General features: G+C 37.9%; 1 protein-coding gene across 2 annotated transcripts in view; it reads left to right on the forward strand.

Moving 5' to 3' along the window:
* Positions 1 to 22,800, forward strand: part of LOC127626436 (cadherin-12) — a 221,021-nt gene that overhangs the window by 184,243 nt on the left and 13,978 nt on the right. For both annotated transcript variants that reach the window (XM_052102204.1, XM_052102205.1), the window contains 2 exons: positions 13,032 to 13,168; positions 18,871 to 18,992. In XM_052102204.1, the coding sequence (XP_051958164.1) occupies positions 13,032 to 13,168; positions 18,871 to 18,992 (259 nt within the window). The remainder of the gene's footprint in view (positions 1 to 13,031; positions 13,169 to 18,870; positions 18,993 to 22,800) is intronic.

Genomic DNA, 22,800 nt, shown 5'->3' on the forward strand with positions numbered 1-22,800 from the left:
TGTGGATAGATGATTTAACTTCAAATGTGAGTGAACATTAACCACCTCAGAAAATTAATTTGTTGTTTTTTAACAAATTTTCCAAGACTCAAATTTCATTAAAATAACATGTAAAAGATATGAACACTTATTTCAAGGTCTGTGGCCTTCTCACAGTATAACACGATGCAAGATAAAGATGAAGTGATGCCAGAGCTTTTATTCCAACTTACTTGACCGGAGTAATTGCAGATCTCTATTGAATATAGGAAACAAAATACATGTAAGGGTTAAGATCACTAGGTGATCACTTATTACTTTGTAGTGTTTGTTGCTTGTTTAAATTATATGTTGTTCTTTATTCTGCAGCACATTCTGAAGTGCCATCATTTGGAGCAAATTCTCTGTGAGAGAGCCCTTTTGAGAACCCCACTTGACCGGGATGACAAGGAAATTGTCACCAGCGGCTGAATCTCTTGACTGGCTCTCACTGAACTTGCCCTTCATCTGTAGAAACAATTTAAAACTGTCTAAAAAACTGAAGTCCTTGTGGCCTTATACTACACATAAATCAATAAATCAATATTATTTTTTGACATTCCAATGTAATACAGAATTGCAATATTTAATATAATGACATGCCACGCAACAGGATTTACTTACCAATATAAGATATTGAACTAGAGTCATTAGCTAGCACACTGTGTTAAATGGAAACCAAATGCCTAGCAGAATCCTGCAACTTGGCCTAACATGCATGAAAAGAGAAACCATTATTAGGCCCAACATATAAAACGAAATGTCAAGTACACAGCATGTACAGTATATGCTAATTGAAATACAGTCTATGTCTAAGACATATACATGAGCCAAGATACTACAGTACATGCAACATGGTGTTTTAGGGTCAAAGGACAGGATCAAGCAGATGACCATACACAACAAATAAAGTTAAGCTGTAATGTTGAATAACCAGCAGCCTATGTTCTCTGCACATACCTCCCCTATTGATCAGCCATCTTGCTCTCGATTTGCCACTTATTACTGGAGTCTTATTACTGGATTAATACAGTTCATAAAAGATACTTTGTTCTATTTAGTTCTACCTAACATCACAAGAATGCAACTGCTAGCCAGTAAACTGTAGAAAACTTACTGTTTTTAAGTGTCTGGCAAAGATACACATTATATAGTATGGAATCAGCTCTGTTAAATGCAAAAAACAAAACAAAAAATAGCAACAAATAAAGTAAAAATGACTCACATGCATAGGGTCCCTTGATGAAGTCATCTCTCACGAAGAACAGGTGAGTTTGTCTTGGCTCTTCGTAATAAAAGGGAGCCAATCACAACTGATTTCTGGGAAAAGGGAATAACCAATGATATTTGAGTTTATATACAAAAGAGCAAGTGCCCATCCCACGACTGACAAAATGTAAAGGTTTTCGCGCCAGCAAAGTCTGAAAAATGATTTTGCTTGTGCGACAAAGGGTTCTTCATACACGAGAGCTTGTATTGTATGTGCAGGAGATTTCGTGCATGTGAGGGTTTAAAACGAGCACACAGGTTCTTCCTGTTTCCTCACACGGCAATGAACTACCACACACGAGTTATAGTAATGGAAAAAAATCAGCACAGAAAATTCCAAAAAAGTCTGTAGATTCCGTCTGGCCCTTGTTGTTTGAGCTCCTTTGACAGTGACTCATAATTCATGAACAAGAGTCTAATTCTGCTGCCTAGAGTTTCGTAGATCGCATTGACAATTGAATGACTAGTCAAATCGAAGTGGAGACATTGCCTCCTCAAGTGACTTTTCACCTATAATTCTTAGTTACCTCAATCACATTCAGGCTATGCTTTAGGAGCTCAGTAAGATCGCAATGAGCTAAAGGGAGGCTAGAGAGAAGCTGGCTCCCACTGAAACTTATCCGCAGTTGTCACTATTGGATACTGTAATTTTAGAAATAGGACTGCTATACACATTCGATTTTCTAATATTTTACTTATGTATTTTTTTATATTTTCTCATCCACATTTTTTTAGGAGTCACTGAGTTAATTGCCTCCTCTGAAAAAATGGCATTGTATATACAGAGTATATACACAACCCTTAATTGAGTGCCTTGTTCAGCCTTATCTATGGTTGGGCAATATGACAATATATATATATATAGAGAGAGAGAGAGAGAGAGAGAGTGAGATTTTGCTTAATCCTGTATATCACAATATATAATTATACATGTGTGCAGCATGGGCTTATCTATCAGGGGGCAGGGCTTTGCATGAGACTTATGAAACATGGAAAGGGTTTTTAAGACATGAAAAAAATGTCGGTTGCCGCCCAAGCAAATATAATGACGTTCATCTTGCATACACCGCTTCATAAACTCTTAATATGCTTCTCATCTGACGCACTCATCTTTGTTTCATGTGCTCATCTTTGTTTCATCTCTGGAGCACACAAGTGCTTGTGTGTCCTGTAGGCTTTCCGATATTTACAGGAGAGCACAGAGGGGGATCAGCCGTGCTACTCAACCCAGGAAAAACCCTGAAAAAAATCTTAACAGAATGGGACGACTCCCAAACAGGTCAAGAAAAAAAGAGGAGCTTGTAATTAAAACAGGTGCAATATCTGTGGTGTAGGTTCACAAAAGCCAACACAGAGCAGTAACTTTTATTCAACAAAGTGTGTTGCACTACGATAACACTTGTCCATCCATCCATATTCTATAGCTGCTTGTCCTATGTAGGATCACGGGTAGTGCTGGAGCCTATCCCAGCTGTCTCAGGCCGAATGCAGGGAAACACCCTGAACAGGTGGCCAGTGTAATACAAGCAACTTATTGTGCCTCCTCAAATGATGCAAAAGAAAAAAAAAATGTACTCCACATTAGTTCTGTCATATATACTGTATATATATATATATATATATATATAGCACAAAGTGTTTATATCTATTAAATATTGTTCTTTTGGGGATTTTACCTTTAGTGTGTAACATAGATCTTTGTGCATGTAAAAGGTCTGGAAATTAGCAAAGCACAAATCCACGCAAAAGGAAGTTGTTCTCTCCCACAGACAACACTGCAAGAAACATCTGGATTTTAGTCCATCCATTTCTTCCATAAAATATCTATGTCACTATGTAACACGTTTGCATAATGTTCACTTAAGGGCTACTTTGGAGCCCTCAAACAAATGTAGTTATCCAAAGGCTGACCAATTTAAGTATCAGTGGTTAAAATTTATTTTTACCACTATTCCTCAGCAGTACAACCACAAACAATGCTGGATTTTCAAGTCAGTTACCCTTGAAAGATGGTGCAGTTCCCACTTTGTTGTGAAAATCTGGTGCTTCAGGATCACAACCTGTAAGTATGATTTATTATTTGTGGATTTATCTGCTACCGAGAGTTCAAAAGCAGAGTTTTGTGTCGTAGCTACAGTATACACCCAGTGCACAGCTGTAGGCCCACTTTTACCTACAATTGTGTCGAATTAAGCAGATTGTTTGTTGTTCTTACTATCATGAATAGTGATCAAGTGTGGAGATGGATTTATTTTTACATCTGCAATCCATGGTAGTGCTCATCTAACTTTCTATGTAATGTCATTGTTTTGGTAAGGGTTTACTATTCAGCTGTGGGCCGGCTTTTACCTAAAACTGTGTACCCAAATCTCAAGAGTCTTATATAATTTTATAATTACAAGCTAGAATGTTACGACCGCTATCCACGGTAGTCCACGGCTAACTTGCTCACTCTCTACTTGCTCACCCTGTAATGTCCAACCAGGAGTAAGCCTTTGTTCTCAATTCATATCTCGGGTGAAAAAGGTTCGGCTACACTCATTCCAGCAAAAGATGACTAACTTAGATGCACTATGTGTCTTTTCCTTGAAGCTTTGTTAGGGTCACAATAATCAACATAGCTCAGATAGTATCTATGCTGACTACCAACTCTGGAGTCACGAGTTCGAATCCAGGGTGTGCTGAGTGACTCCAGACAGGTCTCCTAAGCAACCAAATTGTCCCAGTTGCTAGGGAGGGTAGAATCACATGGTGTAACCTCCTCGTGGTCACTATAATGTGTGGTTCTCACTCTCGGTGGAGCGTGTGGTGAGTTGTGCGTAGATGCCACGGAGAGTAGCGTGGGCCTCCATGCACAGTACGTCTCCGCGGTAACGCACTCAACAAGTCACGTGATAAGATGCATGAATTGCCGTCTCAGGCACGGAGGCAACTGAGATTCGTCCTCCGCCACCCAGATTGAGGCACTAAGCCACCACGAGGACTTAGAGCGCATCGGGAATTGGGGAAATTGGGGAAAATGGTTATTTAATATATTAACCATTTTTTATTGAACAAATCCTCCCCCTTGCCCCAAACCTTAACCTAACCTATAGGTCGAAGTCATAAAAAGCAAATGTGACATGAAATGAGGTTTTTCTTGTTAAGGCTCTATTAAAAAGAGAGTGTCATAAAAATAAATGTCAGGTGAAAAACACATTTGATGAAGGAACCATGTCATTTTGTGGTCTTTCTATTACACTTTCTGCTCACATGTTGCTGAGTGTGCTTTTCTGGACTCATACTTTCGCATTGTAAGTACAGTTGTGGAGGCTGTGGCTCAGTTGTTAGAGAGGGTCAGCTGCTTATCGCAGGGTTGGTGGTTTGATTCCCGACTCCACATGCTGAAGTGTCCTTGGACAAGACACTAAACTCCAAGTTGCTCCCAATGGCAGGCTACTGCCTTACCTTGGTGTGTGTGTGTGTGTGTGTGTGTGTGTGTGTGTGTGTGTGTGTGTGTGTGTGTGTGTGTGTGTGTGTGTGTGTGAGAATGGGTGATTGGGACACAGTGTAAAGTGCTTTGGTAACCTCTAAGATTAAAATAAGTGCAGACCATTTACAGTTCACTTGAGATACGGCTTAACCTTATCACATTTGAATAAGCTTGTAAATGTAGTTAGTTATGCAATGCAAATTTTGAAATGCATCACCTTTATAATCATGCGCTATAGTACATTTTTTTTATGTAATTAGATAGCATTGTGTGAGGAAAACTGTTTATGAACTAGGCATTTGTTTTTAATTCAAGAAAAATCATTGTTTTAGCACCTCTAGTGTTCGTTTCAACAGGAATCATTTTGTAAAAATCTAGTGTTTAAACCTATCTATGATACCCAGTTCATTCTCTAACAATTCTGCTTTTTAATATTACAGAAAATTCCAGTTATTAGCAGTCATTACCTAACTCGATGATATCCTCCTAGCGGAAGAGAACAGAGAATTATATTACTTGTTAAAATTTGACAATTTTGATGTTTTGCCTCATCTCTCAGCACAGATAAGGGTCTGTCAAGCAGGTCTCTAACTACTTTCTACAATGAATAATTTGTTTATCAGGCTGTTTGTTTTGAAATCTTGTAGTCTGGTAAAGATTAATGAAGCAGCATATTGAAAATATCTTTGAAGTAAAGGCTGTTTTCTTGCATATACCACATTTGCTGTTTAAAAAAAACTAAAAAAAATTCTGCAGCAAAAATGGTTTGATAGAACATAAAATAGAATATGAAGACTTTTTTAAAATATTAAAAGGGTGCCATCCTTTGCCTCCTAATCTTTTTTGATCAGTTAAAAATGTGGCTTTCAAAAGCAGAAGAAGCTAGTAGTTTATGATGAGATGACCAATGTCAGAAGATATCAGTCTTTTTATCTTACATACATGATGCACATCATCACCCGAGGGCTTATGAGTCCAATCTTTTCTTTTTACAACATCCCTTTTGAATTGTGCCTATGCTGTATTAATTTTAACACAAATTGAGGAATTTCAGATCTGTCGGTTTTATATGCATTACATTCCCATAACTGCCGACTCTGCATGGTTTTATCATTATTTTTATGGAAATTCAAGCCACCTAACAGTTTAGAATCAGAACATCAAAGGCTTTTGTTGAGAGTCCAATGCAAATGGGAATGAAAATCCTCAGATGTTTTTGTGTTTACCACCTTTTGAGTAAATTTATCAAGCCAGCAGCTGAAATGTAGAAAATATATGCATCGTGGCAACCCACCTCACCCATAGCTCCCACTTAATTTCTCTTGCCTCAATTCTAGGTCAAGCAACAAACAAATAAATAAGTAGTCTTGAAAATATCAGTCTGCATTAATGTGCCCAGATTTCAGAACAGGTGTTAAAAAGGTTTGAGAGAATGAGCCTAAAACATAAAGAGACATGCATTATAAACTGTAAAGATGCTTGTAAAGACCTTCTATAATTCATATGCATGCCAACTGTGGTGCTACGACTCCACAAGACACATGTAAACTATCCACTGAGAGTGGTAATGGGGGTTGCTTAACAAGGTTGCTCGGCCATTACTGTAACTGAGCATCACAGATGTTCAAAACTGGACCCGCAGATAGCAATTAAAGTACATAATATTTTAATGCCAACTTGCAGCATGGCTGAATCAGACATAATGAGCGCTGCGCAAAAGTGTGAAGAAGAGAACCAAGAATGAAAATTGTGATTATACGTTCAACCTAGTCTCATAGGATAAACGTTACTATATCTACATTTTTGCAAACTGATTTTTACGTGCAACAACTGGGGGTTTATTCTATGGAGGCCCAAACCTGCATAAATAATAAATAAATAAATAAATAAATAAATGTAATAATAAAAAAATAAATAAAGGAATAAATGTCTTTAGTAAATATAATTAGTTTTTAATTAAATTTATTCCTGAATTTATTATTGTATGACTTTATTCCTTTATTATTTTCTATATTTTTAAATTTATTTTTATTCTTTTTAACTTTTAATTCTTTATTCATTTATTATGCATATTTTTTTTATTTATGTGTTAATTTATGTTTTATTATTTATTTATTCCCACATATATTTATTTTCATATTTATATATTCCCATATATATTTATTTATTTATACATGTATTTATTTTTACTTTTCTGTGTGCAACATGGAAATGAGGGAGGCGGTCCTTACGTAGCTCCAGTGCATCATTGGTTAAGAGCTCAATAGTACTTATTGGAAGCAGATGGACGTCCCACCTTAGCACCCTCTGACTCGCACAGATTTTGAATATGCAGGGCACGTTTTGCAGAGTTTAACCATCCAGGATGTGCTTCAACATTCATACCGGCCTACAGCTCTCCTAAACCATCAATAAGCACCTCTACTCTAAATGAAACATAGTCATTTGATGCGTGGTTATCGACTTCATTTGCAAGTTGCGCAACTCTCTAGATATATGTGAAGCGTCAGCTATAGTTTTTTTATTTTATTTTTTATTGCAGAACTTATATATACATACATATATAAACGATCAGGGAAATTAAGCATGGTTGTATCTTTTACAATGAACAATCATAACAACAGAATAGTATGGATTTGGACATCAAAATATGAAGTTATATACACAGAAAAAAAAAAAGAAAAGAATAAGGTTAAATCATATCATTTATGAAACTTGCTCATTTTGTGGTTTTGTTGAAGAAGCAGTTCCCCATTTATTTTGTGATTGTAGTATTACCAATACATCTTGGATTGACTTAAGCGCTTATGTTTTTAGCCCCACAAATAACTATAGTTTACACGATATGGCTATGACATAACGTCACATCAAAACAAGTCAAGAGTAATCGAGCACACGCTTCAATCTACAATAAACCAATGGTAAGCAGGACCCGCCCACATAATTATCATACAAGAGACAGAAATATAAGAATAAATACAAAAATAAATAAATGTGGGAATATGTAAATATAGAAATAAATACATGTGGGAATAAATAAATATAAAAATAAATGAATGCATAAATAAATAATAATAAAAACAAAACAAATGAAAGAATAAAAAAAGTTTTAAAGAATAAAAATAAAAATAGAAAATAATAAATAAAAAGAGAAAATAATAAATAAAGGAAAACAGTTCAGATAAAAATAAATTCAGGAATAACTTTAATTAAAAACGAATTATATTTGTTTTATCAAGACATTTATTCCTTTATTTGTTTTCTTATTATTACATTTATTTATTTATGTATTTATTTATTATTTTTGCATGTTTTGTCCTCCATATTATTCACTTTCAAACAAATCACAGGTACTATAGCTGTTTAAGACTTTATAAACACTTATTTTTCACTCTATTACTCATTCACTGCTATGTTATGATATCGAAAAACTTTCACTCTAACTCATCATTTGAAAAGTGATAAATTTTAAGGCTTGTATTACAGATCCACCTACATTTACACACGTATTCCATTGTAATTGACTTCCGCGGTTGCTCAGCTGATAGAGTGTAGGACTTTGGACTTGGAGACAGAAACTCAAACCCAGCCAAGGACTCTCAAAGTGAAAGTGAAGTGAAAGTGCCATAGAAGTAACACAATATGACGGGGTCGCTTCAGTAAATGTGATTTTCATGTCTAATTTCCTTTTAAAACACTATCGGCTAGGTTTACAGTAGGTGTTGATTTAGGGTAAGGATTTCTGTTTTGTTCACCTCTCATATGATTTTAGATAACATTTGGTTAGGTTTAGGTTAAAGTTTTAGGTTGGAGAGTTTTTACTCATTAAAACATTCACCTTAAAAACCTTGTCTGATTACAACATCATTTATCTCGATTTTGGGGCCACCCACTGGACATTTCACTGGGAAACTAGGAGTGGTGGTGGCGTAGGGGGCTAAAGTACATAACTGTTAATCAGAAGGTCACTGGTTTGATTCCCACAGCCACCACCATTGTGTCCTTGAGCAAGGCACTTAACACCAGGTTGCTCCGGGGGAATTGTCTCTGTAATTAGTGCACTTTAAGTTGCTTAGGATAAAAGCATCTGCCAAATGCATAAATATAAATGGAAATAAATTTTATGAAATCAGGCTGTAAAGGTTTAAGGAGTCCAGAGTAAAATGTCTTGCTCAAAGGTTCATAGCTTAGGAGACTAACTGGAGTTCTCAGCATTGTTTGACTGAAGTGATTTTTTGTATCAACTTCAGAACTCTCAGATGTTTCTCCAAAAATTCCTTAGGATAATTCAAAATAGACACAAATCTAAAGACTAAAGTTAATGCGAACATAGCCCAGATTATTTGGTCTCTCGAAAGAACTAGATGAAAAAATTGATCTTCATGTTGAGTTCATATTGGAAAAAGTCTAGCAATATTGAGCAAATTTTGAGGCATTGTTGAGATCTCTTCTGAAACTCTAGTTGGAGACACATGACATTACCTGTGTCTTTATATGTGGAAAAACTTATGAAAAGCGGGAGACTTATGCCTCGTACACACATATTACACAACTGTCTGTCTTGTCAAGTCTTAGCGTTTTCAAATTACACGAGGAATCGGCGACATGGGTGAACACATTACAAGACATTTCACTGTTGACAAATCCCCGACAGCTCTGCCTGGACTCCATATTATGTTTCCCAACAGAGTACATGCGAGAAGTGATACGAGATAGGAAAATTAATCATATTTTATGCATTTCAGAATATGATGTGTATGTTTTTAATCGCCTAAAGGCGTCATATTTTATTGGTTACAATGTGAAAAAGTACCTCATACTGAAAAATCTATCTATTTGTTTACCCGTCTGTCCAAGAGAATTGGCAATTTCTCTCCAACTCTTCTCTTTCTCCACCTGGTTGTGGTACAGTTCAGAGGAAACATCAAATCTGGTGCTCCTGCCAATGTTCCACAAATTTTTCCTCCATTGCTTCGGTCCAATGTGACTTTCTTGATACCATAGCCATGTTAGTTGATGTTCTGTTGCAGGTACATCAGGACTCAAACTGAAACTTCCCGTGCCCCGTTTCTTGCTCTCTCATTGGCTGTAGGTCAACGCTGCATTTGTATTCAGTCAATACACATTTCACATTGCGTGATTTGGAATCGTCGACTGGTCCAGATATTTAACATTCTAAATATCTCGCTGACATCAGCGACGCGTTGGCAATTCTCTCAGATCATGTCTTTGATAATTCATACATTGCAATCATTGCTCACAGGAGCGAGCTCTGATTTGCCTACGATTTCGGGCTTTTGACAGCGATCACCACAAAACTGTCAGCGAGCGAAAATCAGGCTTAAAATCATGTAGTGTAAACTCGGCATTAAGCAAACGTCTCCATTTTATCTAATTGCTGTCTTGGAGGCACAACTGAGTAAATAAAGAGATCTCATTTGTGAGTTGTATTATTATTATTATTATTATTATTATTATTATTATTTATGGTATCCTTGCGCTTTACTCTGGTTAAACGAACTCTCAACTGGTTTTGCTGACCAAAATTGCTTATTGTACCATGCTCTCAGCAGACAAGAACTCACAATGCTCAAAACACATTGTGGATGGCACAAAAATGTTTATCCTCTTTGCAAAGTGAAGCCATTTTTATGTAATGTGAGTTGTATTTGCTTTTACCTTGCATATTTTTTTTTTTTTTTTTGTTTTGAGTATGAGGGCATGTCATGGAACCTGTTCATGTCATCATCTGCCTAATTTGGCTTGCTTCAACAAAGTGAAAGAGGAGCTTGTGTCAAAACACTGTAGAATTTGATTGGATGCACAGCCCTTGACGTCAGGTCGATTTTTATTTGTATAGCGCTTTTCACTTCACACATAATTTCAAAGCAGCTTTACAGAAAATTATACTTTAACAGAAAAAGCTGTAATATAGCAATGTATTTGAGTCATAATAGGGCAGTTTAATAAAAAATTAAATTAAAAAATTGTTGTAAATTGTGCCTTAAAATAAATAATAAAATTATAAAATTTATATTTAGACCCCCAGTGAACAAGCTTAAGGTGACTGTGGCAAAAACACAAAACTCCATAAGATGTTGGGTATTGAAGAAAAATATCCTTGGGGATCCTTGGAATATCCTCAATGTGGGGGCCAGTTCACCTCTGGCTAAACAACATGAATATAATGCCAATATTAATTATTTATGTGTAGTACAAGTCAAGATTTTAGATTATTAAACTAAGTAAATGTTAGGTACCAGTATTTAAACAAAAAGCTTTTGTATTATCTGTAAAATGATGACTAAAGAATGTGTATTCTCATTTAACTGCGGAAGTGCAAACAGATGTATTGTCCTTGTTATATAGCTGATGAAGGCTTCAGTTCATTTATTATCCATGTATTCCATTTTAATAGTGTAGTCCATCCTTTGACCAAGGTGATGCAGGCAGATGTCAGTAAGCTGCACTGCAGTTCTACTATAAGCTTGTGGCAGATACATTTTCAGTGGAATCCATCTTAAGTTTCAGGCAGTGTTCAGTGAAGTATACCATATCTGACGGTTATATATATATATATATATATATATTGTAACACAGTTAAAGGATGGGCAAGGAGGAGGCGAGAACCGGCTTGTCAACATAAATCATATTTAATTAAACTCAAAGCACAAACATAAACACACATGACGGACATGCCCGTAATTCTCTCTCTCTCGAACAATCGTTACCGGCCGCCTTTATCCCTCGCGTGCCTCATCAGGCCGATTGGGGACCGGGGGCGCGATATTCCGACCCGGCCCCGCCCCCCTGCGCTCCACATTCCTCCCGGCGTTATCTCAGGCCGGGGTGCCACCGGCATGACATACACCCCCCCTATCCCTGGGGCGGGGTGTATCTCACGTCCCGCGTGGTCATCCCCGCCTTCCTCGCCCTGGGAGGAGACAGGAGGGGAAAAACAACAAAACAGGCGAGGGAAAAGGCCAACACGGTGCGAATGGGAGAGAGAGGAGAGAGAGAGAAAAAGCTCACTCACCGGTTCTCTGATGTACCGTCGCGTGGTCCTCGAACACTCCTCCACACTCAGGCGGACGACAGCCGCTCCAACCCCGGGCGAACCGGAGTGAAACCTTCGACCCCCAGCGGGCAGAACGCGCCTCCGCTTTTCTGGCAGCAAATGGGGACACTCCTCCGCCCCTGGCAGCGGCCCTACCGCTCCGGCCGGTCGGAGAGTTTCTTCCCTCCTCCCCTCGCGGACGGTGGTCTCCCTCGACCCCTCCGCGTCTCTGGGGACGGCAGGGCACTCCTCCGCCCCCGGCAGCGGCTCCCTCGCTCCAGGCAGTCGGGGTATCCCATCCCCACTTGCCCCGCGGACGACGGCCGTTCCCCGCATCCGGGCGGTCGGGCTACTCCGTCACCCGGCAGATGGCAGCGGCGCTCCCCAGGGTGGAAGGCAGTGTCGAGGACTCTGCGACGGGCATCCCTCCTCCTTCCCGGGTTTCAGCACCAATGTAACACAGTTAAAGGATGGGCAAGGAGGAGGCGAGAACCGGCTTGTCAACATAAATCATATTTAATTAAACTCAAAGCACAAACATAAACACACATGACGGACATGCCCGTAATTCTCTCTCTCTCGAACAATCGTTACCGGCCGCCTATATTCCGACCCGGCCTCGCCCCCCCTGCGCTCCACATATATATATATATATTATTATTATTTTTTTTTTTTTAATTTAGCATTGCTTTTCTTTACAGTCCATAACCCTATCAAACAGATCTGCAACAGATCTGCAATCTGAGAAAGACTGATCTTGCTGTGAAATCAGCAACAGTACTGTAGGTCAGTTGTTCTTTTGCCTAAATCGGTCTGTACTTAACTAAATTTGAACCACTGCCTCAAGTGGCTGAAACTGAAAGTGTTGTTGAGCGTTTGTGGACTTTCCGCATGTTAGCTTCAGTTTGTTGGTGTGATGTCCAAAGAGTAGCACAAAAAGCAAGTTGTTTTTAGTAGTAAATCATGTAATGCAGTCAACAGGAGTGAAAGGAGGGAAATTACAACCTCTGAATTGTGCTCATTATTGATTATGTGGACCCAATTACTTCCTGGTTTCCATGTGATCAGAACCCATTCCCTGAAGATGCTCATGCATGATGGGAGATGGTGCATGTCAGTACCTCAACTGGTCTAACCCACACCAAAAGTCGCCTAGTATAAGTGTTGCTGTGAAAAGTCTATGTAAACTAAATATATTTTTGCACTGTTTTTCAGGTATTCCATCGACTGGAAGAGCGATCTGGACAGTTTCTTCGATATTGACCCTGTCAGAGGAACCATCTCAACCAATGAGCTTCTGGACAGGGAGAGTATAGCCCAGCACAACATTTCTGTCGTGGCTACTAAAGTTAGTAAGTATTGCTATGAACCTCTGAAGTGATTCATAAAAGTCCAATCATCTTAATGTGCTGGAATTCCCTCTAACAGATTTACAGTGGCCCATCGTTGGGTAGTCAGCAATGAAATCCATTAAGTCTCTAAGCATTTTATGAGCATTCATAAAATATGATGACTCTCCTGGAATATGTATCACCACCACACTGACTTTCCTTTCTCCTTGACCTCCTAAATTTAATGTATGCATTCCTGCTTTGTTAAACTACTGGGGAACTAATTGTTCATTGCTAGCAGTTTGATAATTTATAGAAGAGTCTGTCTCGTATTAATCTTCACAAACTAGTCTTTATGAACTTTATAGATTTTTTTTTTAATGATAAAACCAAAGAAAATCACACTTTTTGATGATTTTAAAGCTGATTCCACTGTCATCAGTCTATGCTTATCCAAATTTGCTTCACTGCCCCCAGTGGCCAAAAATGGAAGTTTAACACATTGGTTTGTGATCCAGTTTCTGGGTGAAATGTCAACAGGTTGGCACCAAATGTGATTTGTATTTTTTGTTGTAAATTATTGAATACAGTCAACAGGAATGCATATTTTATTAACTCTACCCCATAACCCAACCATCAGTGAAGAAAAAATATAATTTTTACACTATAATCAATTCCCAATGTTTTAAGTATTTTTTTGTTTTTTGTTTGTTTGTTTGTTTGGTTGTTTGTTAAATGTCTTGTTTCATTCCATAATAAGTCAGATTACAAAATTAAAATGGGAAGAACTGCATTATGGGTCAACTTTAAAGGACATATTTTGGAAAAAGATCAACCCACCAATTTCAAACATGTCATTGCTGTAATTATGTTTGCGTCAAAATTTGGATTAAATCACCACATATATAATGAAATTCATCGTCATCAACACGTAAAATCTTGGAGCCATTAGCTTGAAGGCTATGCGGTACTCAATCTAAATTACGAATGCGGCGACTCACATTCATTAAGATGGAATGGGGATGAGAGGTCATTAAAAGTTGAGCCTTAATTGCCATGGTAACAGTTATAACTCTGTCTCTCAAGGTTGCACTGGTGATATGCTTATTGCGAGTTTTAATGCTAATTTGAGAGAGACTACACAAGTCAGGGCTGTTAAACCTCGTTTCTCTACTGCAATGAGAATTGTCCATAGTGTTAGAAGCTCCATATGTATTAATATGCATTTTTCACTATCAGTGTCTCTCAGACAGTGCTAACATTCTGCTTGTGTGGCCCTGATGGAATCCTTGAGAGATTTGGAGAAAGCACAGAGCATGTAGTTTTACATTCATACTTCCAGAAAGATCTAGAATACCTGGAGAGAGGAAACCATTTGCATTCCCATTCATCTCAAATCCATTGCTAGGCTGGCACAAATATTAACAATTTCTATGTTGCCAGCTTCTTTAAATGCCAACGAAGAAACCTTTTGTCCACAGAATGATGTAGTTACACCATATACCAGCAGATGCTAACCACCCATGCTAACCAGCCAAGCATTAACTCACTGCGTGACTCATGCCTAGTACAGCAAGAAGAAATATAAGTGAACATTAGTTTGTTTAAACGTTTTCGCCCACTTTGAATGTTTGGTGCTGTTAATTATATGAGTAGCCTACAGACAATATTTAACAAGCCACATTTGCAGTTCTACAACTTATAATTGCTCATAGCTTAATATAGTCTTATAAAACCCACCTAACGGGTTTTATATCAGAACCTGCGATTGTGAGTTGCTGAACATATGTTCAACACTATCATAAGCTAGTCTAGCACATATTCCAGACTCGCTGTTTATTTGGTTTCTCTTGAGCTTTTTAGGAGTGTTAATGTCACACCAGGTGGAATTCCAGATGTTCCTGAATCTCAGATGTGCTAAAAATGAAATTGCTGAGGCAAGCATGAGTCAGCACGGTTTCAAAAAAATTCTAAGCTTGTTGTACAGGATGAAACGTCTGCTTTTAGTTTCCACTAGGGGAGCAACTACGTGGATCAACTTGATTTACATAACCCCTTATGTGATGCTAATTAGAGTCAGCTAGCTGTAAAACCTTTTTTACTCAGTAGAACAATTATGTTTAGAAATGTTTGGCTCGAATGTGCTGGTTATGCCAGGTATTACAGGGGAGTGTGTACATTTTTCAATACTTTCTCTTAGTCAAACTTAACATGCAGAGGCAAAATAAATAAGCCATTTGTACATTGATTCCACTGGCACTATTAAAACATCACTCTGTTTGTTTGAGCATCCCAACCAGCCTGACATGGCAGCATTGGCTCAAGTTTGGGGCTGGACTATTTGTTTGCCCAGCCAATGGCTGAATGTTCAGGAATCCTGTTGGAAAAAGTAATTTGTTTTGGTTGGTGATGCTAATGGCACAGAAATTACATAATTTACCCTTAATATCCATCGTATCCCATGCATGCTAATTAAAAATATGTAGATCATGTGATCGGCTAGAATAACAATAAGTATTTAATTAGCAACATCACATTTGTGGTGGAATTAAAAGCTTAGACTGTATTTAGCAGAAACAGTGTAGCAACTTTTTGTTTTGCAGCTCATCAACATGCAATAGCACAATGACGTACTGTAGTGTGTGACGTATGTAGTCATGAAATCAGAGACCCTACCCGACAAAATTCGATCAAATGTGTTAATACCAGATGTAAAGAAGGTCTATAATCAAAAAGTAATGGAAATGAAAGGCATGTCCTGAAATGCACACCAAACTGTATGTCAGATATTAAAAGCAGAATCTTTTTGATATAAATAAGAGTATATATATAGAAATAAGTAATAAATACATAAAAAGTGTATGATTTCACAAAGGCAGTTTGTCTGTGGTGCAGTTTGTGTACAGCGGAATGGGTGATTTCTCCCCTTATATCACTGCTCCATCTAGTGGTAAGGTCCTATGTCAAACTCCAAATATGAAACCATAGTTTTATTATAATATGATACAGTAGGTATTATTATTATTATTATTAATTTGAGGATTTTTTTGTATACAGTAGTAATATATCCCTGCCTTATTTACTTTACTTTCACCTGGAGCTTATATTCTGATGCTGCAGTGTATTGTTCACCATGCTGCAAAAGGCTGAATTGTTTGTAAGCATCATAGGCAACATTAATAACAGTATTGTAGCAGTTAACATTCAAGACATGGTGACCCCTCAGCATGCTAGAGCAGAAGGAAAAAATAACATTGCCGTTTATCAAGCGCTGAAAATAGTTTCTTCGGTGTCCTGCGTGAGACACTGAAGAAACCATAAGACGTTGTGCAGCAGTCAAGAACTTTCATCCAGCATATTTACATAGGAAAACAGAGAAAAATCACACAAAAACAAGTCCGGTTTGAACGGCCCCTAACTCATAATTTCACACGTATCTGTAAGTGAGAGCGCATGGGCGAAACTGACGGCCTATATATTTTTTGTTTTTTGCTAAACTTTACAATTGGGATGGAGGCCCCCCCAACATCCGGGGCCCCACACAATTGCGTGGTTTTTAAAACCTCTACTGGTTTTGATTGTGATTAATCTCAGGTTATAAAGGTGCTGTAAGTGATTTTTTTTCATGAAAAAGTATGCAAAAAATGTTCCTACTCCCTATAAGAAATGAATGAAATAAGTGTCCTGAAATATCTCACCGGTCTCTTTGACAGCTTTTGACTTAGTAAACAGCAAACACAAATGTGTCTGCGAACCGCGGAGTTTGACACTTTTCACCTGTCAATCATTTTGCTTGTTCTCATAGTGTTGTATTTGAAGTGGATCATTGAGACAATGATTCATAATGTTTGTCAGTTGGGGGCGTTTTTTTGCCAGTGTTAAATTTGACAGCCACAGGAACAAACAGTGCTAGTCTTTTGCTTGGTTTTGGTCTCCAAATTATCTTTGGAGGGTGGAGTTTTGAAATGAGGGGGCGTGGCTAATTCAACAGCTCAGTCATATGAAAGCTTCATTTAAGGATATTAGCTATATAATGTATTGTAATTTTTTTTAAAACTAGTCATCAACCTATTCTGCAACCGTTTATAATATTTTTATTTAATAACACTCTATCTTCATATATTTTCTGTATATTAACCCACGATTAAGATCCAGTTTTAAGAGTATCACCTATATACAATACATATATGTATTCTAAAGCTCATTATTAGCCTATTCTGCAAGTTTTTATAATAATTTATATTAATGACATACATTTTTTTCTCCCCTTTTCTACCCAATTTGGAATGCCCAGTTCCCAATGAGCTCTAAGTCCTCGTGGTGGCGTAGTGACTCCCCTCAATCCGGGTGGCGGAGGACGAATCTCAGTTGCATCCACGTCTGAGGCCGTCAATCCACGCATCTTATCACGTGGCTTGTTGAACGTGTTACCGTGGCAACGTAGCATGTGTGGAGGCTTCATGCTATTGTCCATTGTATTTGTCAACATGAATTAATGCGTTAGGTATCATGAACTTACAATGAACAATGTTTTTTAACAGTATTAATCTTGCTTGATGTTAATTTACAAAAAATGTTCATTATTAGTTCATGATAGTTCATAATGCATAAACTAATGTTAACTGTATATTTAGAAATTAACATTAACCAATATTAAAAAAGTTATTTAAATGTAGTTCATTATTAGTTCCTGTTAACTAATGTTAACAAATTTGTACTTGATTTATCAAGCCATAAACCCTGTAAACTGTATATTATAAAGCTCAAGTATTGGCTACACACACACACACACTCAAAATATTTGCTGCAGGACATTTTGGGCCAAAGCACCGGTGCTGGAAAATGATAATGTGTCAGATATGAGATAAATTGTAGCAACAGTTATGTTTTTACTGGACACCAGACGCCCTGGAGCCCCTGAAGCTGAAGCACACCGACACAAACACATCTTCATCAAGGTCGCTTGCAGGTCTCGGTTTTATATGGGACCCCAGGGAGGGATGAGTTCTAAGCCCCTCTCACCTTCAGTTCAGACACGCTGAGCCCATATCCCGATCAGATCCATAAAAATGGATTCCGTACTGATGTTCACTCACACATTGCTCACACAAGCAGAATTCAAACAATATTAGCTAGATGTGTTTGAAGATCAACAACTGTGCCAGAGAGGTCAACACTGACCTTGTGTAGTGGGTGGGTGGGTGGATGGATGGATGGATGGATGAGCCCACCCTTTGTCAAATAAATTAATTATGTGTAGGTTTACAATGATATATTATAGATGATATTGCAGCCTCTTTAAAAGCTTACAATGTAGAACCACATGGTGGCAGTAGTCCATTACATCTCGAACATACAGTACATTTGAGATCTGTGTGGTTTACTCTCTTTTCTGATAAATCTCTAAATAATCTCTTTTGGTTCTGCTTATGCTCATTGGATTGATGCAATATCAAAGTGACGTATGATTTTAAAATGATATTGTATAAATGACAATAATGATAAGTGCTGATTTAAAGCTATTAATGTGATTCATTTTAACGTGTATACTGTTTAGGCCATGTCTTGTGGCTATGTTTTTGATACTTTACGAATTGGCCCCATTCACTTACATTGTAAGTGCCATTGTAAATTCCCCTGACTGAAGAATCATGCGTGTGTCTATACTTATATGCATTGATATAATGTATGTCTTCTAAACTCATCTTCTTCTGTTTGTGTAGATAACCCAGTGCTGACCAGTAGAGTGGCCGTCACAGTTCATGTGCTGGACATTAATGAGTTTCCACCAGAGCTCGCCATGCCTTACGAAACCTTTGTGTGTGAGGGTGCCAAAGTCGGACAGGTGAGTAAAAATAAATCGGTGTGTGCATGTGTGTGTGTTTGCATGCCGAAAAAACAATTCTGGTCTAATGAGCCATTTCAGATGATGTATGACATACTGCAAACTCTGACACTCTCATTACATCCTGAAAGTGTAGTATACTAGTATAGTAGTGTGTGTGTGTGTGTGTGTGTGTGTGTGTGTGTGTGTGTGTGTGTGTGTGTGTGTGAGCGCGCAAACGCACTTGTGTGTGATGCTCCTCCCCTAACCCCATGCATTTCAATCTTCTGTATCTATGTATTAGACATAACCTCATACAAAAATAGAGAATCTTTCCTTAAAGGAAAAGTACATCCAAAAATGATCATTCTCACATTAATGTTATCGTATGCAATCTCAAACGTGTGTGACTTTCTTCTCTGAGACACAAACAAAGTTATTTTCATAAATGAATGATGTGTTTACTTCTATACTATGCAAGCCAATGGGGTCCAAAAATGTCAAGCTCCTAAAAAGAACATAAAGGCAGCATTAAAGTAATCATACAACTTAAGTGATTTAATCCACGACATCTGAAGTGATACAATCAGTTTTGGGTGAGAAACAGACACAAATGTAACTCCAGACAGCAGCAGTCTCCTTGGCACAACCATGATCGAATCTCAATTACACTTCCTGGCACTTGTCGCATGCAGGCTATGAATTGTTTCACTATTCACATTTGATTTGTTTTAATGATTAAAGCTGAAGCGGGTATTTTTTGTTCACCAGTTTAATTAGCTAGCAGAGGAAGTGTCAGACTTAATTGCACAAATTAGTAATTGCACAAAATTCAAAGAAGCTATATTTACCACACAGCACAAACTTCTCTAAAATGGGACATGAAAAAAAATATTTAAAATATATTCTCCAAAATATAAGTCTGTATATTTAGTGGGTGTTCCTACTGTAAAGTTATTGGAAGACTACACGTGTGCCAATAAAATTTTATCACAGACGAAACCTAATACAGGTAAAATTAAGATATTTTACAAATTGACAAGAAATCAGTCCTCTTGTCTCTAAAAATGCACATTCTGCAGATTAAAGTGTTTTATAATACGTGCAGCAGTTTTCAGTGCATAAAATCATTAACAAGATGATCAATCTATCATGAATGAATGAATCAAACTCACTCGGAATGCAGACCATTTCTGACATGCTTTTCCATGCATCGTTTTATTTTATCTATGCATGAATAGTAAAAATCCTTCACAACGCTGAAACTTCTCCTCTGTCTTGCCTGACCTTATCTCCAGTCTGACAGGGGACAGATGATGTGAGCTCTGCTGTCTTCACTCTCATTGGTAGTCACTCATGAATGTCGCTCATCGTTTGCATAAAGTTGACATTTTCTCCACTTGTCTTGTCCACAGCGATATCTGTCGCAAGCGGCCACAGCAGCTCATGTCACTGAAAGTCGCTGTGCTCTCATTGAAAATGAATGGGATTGTGTCACTTTCTTGTGCGATGTCGCTGGTGGTGTGAACAGGGCTTAAGAAAAAAAATGTTAGCAGTTAAAAAAAAATTAAAAATATAGGAAGAATAATAAGTGGTTCATGGGAAATATTATTTGGTTTTGGGATACCATGATAAGTCCCAAAATGTAACTGCTGGGCTACTTTGAGGGGCCAGAACTGGCATGGCTTGATAGATACACTGTGCAGAAGAGCATGTTGTGTAAGTGATGTATTACTGCTGTGCTAATCATCCTACCTGGCATGCACCTGATGTGCTCATGACAGTCCTATAACAGGTGATGCCAGCATTATGGAGGGGACAGTACCAGTGCCTGTGATTGTGGATGATAAATCTGTTTGTAATTTTAGTGCACGCTGTATTATGGTCACTGGATGTGCTGCAGATTAATTGGTTTTAGAAGAAATCCACACAGGAACTCATTTAAACATATTACTGAGCACATTCCACGCTGACACACTTTTATGCACCTGTGACTAGTTTTTAAATTATAGGAAGGTAAGAAAAATGTGCTTCATTTAACATTGTCATTTTAGTTGTTTTCTAAAACAACACTGCAGAATGGTTTCGTTTAACGAATACTTAATGTAGCAGCATATACATCTCCATTAATTAGGAGTAAACATAGATCTGATGACTAATGAGTTCTCTTTGTTATACACTACACAGGTTTTGCATGTCTTTTAAAATCACCTTCATGGTTTCAGTTAATGAGTAGTAATTAAATTAGTTTGTCCGTATAAGAGCTAAAGATAGTAATAAAAACAATTTCAATTAATAATGCAGATGTTTTTTGTTTTTTTAAACATGTGAAATAAGTACAGTGTAATTGTCCAAAACATTCATAGGCCTGTGTGCCGTAATTACCTTTATAAATCATTAAGAGGTTTCATAAACATTAAAGGTGTCACGATTCACTGTTGTCTGCCCTGTGTTTCTCCCCTGTCATCTGTTCCCGGACTACACTTCCCATAATTCCCTGCTCTTATCACTGCCAGCTGTTCCTAAATAGCTGTGTTTTTAGCCGTTTTTTGAAGATGGAGTGTGAGTCAGCTTAACAGATTGAGTTGGGAAGGTCATTCCACCAATGTGGTATGAGGAAACTGAAAGTCCGGGTAAGTCTTTTGGTGCCTCTTTGTTTTGGTATGACTAGGCGACGTTCCTTAGCCGACCGCAGGCTTCTGGTGGGAACGTAGCTCTGCATAAATGATTTCAGGTATGCTGGAGCAGACCCAGTGACCGTTTGTTATGCCAGCATCAGGGCCTTGAACTTGATACATGCATCAACCGGCAGCCAGTGGAGAGAGACAAAGAGTGGTGTAACATGTGCTCTCTTTGGTTCATTAAAGACCAGATGTGCTGCTGCATTCTGGAATAAAAAAATAAATGCAAAAAACTGTGGCCTGAACTACTCCTGAACACGAAAAGGGCCACATCTGGACTATTTTGAATTATTTTTATATACAAACATGTACTACACAGATATCTTTGGCTGTTGTCATCTCTCTGGTATGTTTTTAAAAGAGGCAGTGTCAAGTTTCAACTCTGAAGATAAGATGCATTTCATCAGCTGCTGTGACTCATTTTGTTTTGTTCCTTAAACTGCTCAACAAACTGTTCATTCACCTATCAGCGCTTTTTTTAATTGTTGGTGTATGCAAACACTCACTAGATGGATGTCTTTGACCGTTTTGATTTCCGGCAATGTGCACCTCAGTGCAGGATGATAAATGATGTGTGTGTGTTCTATTAAAGCAGTCATAAAACAAGTCTTTTTCCAAGAAATTGTCACTGAAGGATAGGGGACAGTTAAAAACACTATTGGACTCAATCAAAAACATAAGTTATCAGTTCCATTCATTAATATTTAAAATGTAATTATTGTTTATGACACGCTCCGTATGTCCCTTGAAGCGACGCAACAGCTTGAGGCTGTCTACACCTGATGCAAAATGGAACGGGACACCTGTTTGTTTTCTGCCAATGGATGCTTCCATGGACAGCATCATTGATTATATCATCCGTTGTAGACAGGGTGTGAGTGTTAACAGTTGTGCTTGAGATGAATAGTGTAATATATTCCGATGCAATGTGTAGGATGTCCATTACGTGTAAATCTTGAAATGTACATTTGTTATTTTATCCCCTTTTCTTCCAATTTTGAATGTCCAATTCCCACTACTTAGTAGGTCCATGTGGTGGCGTGGTTACTCACCTCAATCTGGGTGGCGGAGGACAAGTCTCAGTTGCCTCAACTTCTGAGACAGTCAATCAGCACATCTTATCACTTGGCTCATGACACCAAGGAGAC

The sequence above is a fragment of the Xyrauchen texanus genome, chromosome 33 (assembly GCF_025860055.1).
Source record: "Xyrauchen texanus isolate HMW12.3.18 chromosome 33, RBS_HiC_50CHRs, whole genome shotgun sequence".
Lineage (NCBI taxonomy): Eukaryota > Metazoa > Chordata > Actinopteri > Cypriniformes > Catostomidae > Xyrauchen > Xyrauchen texanus.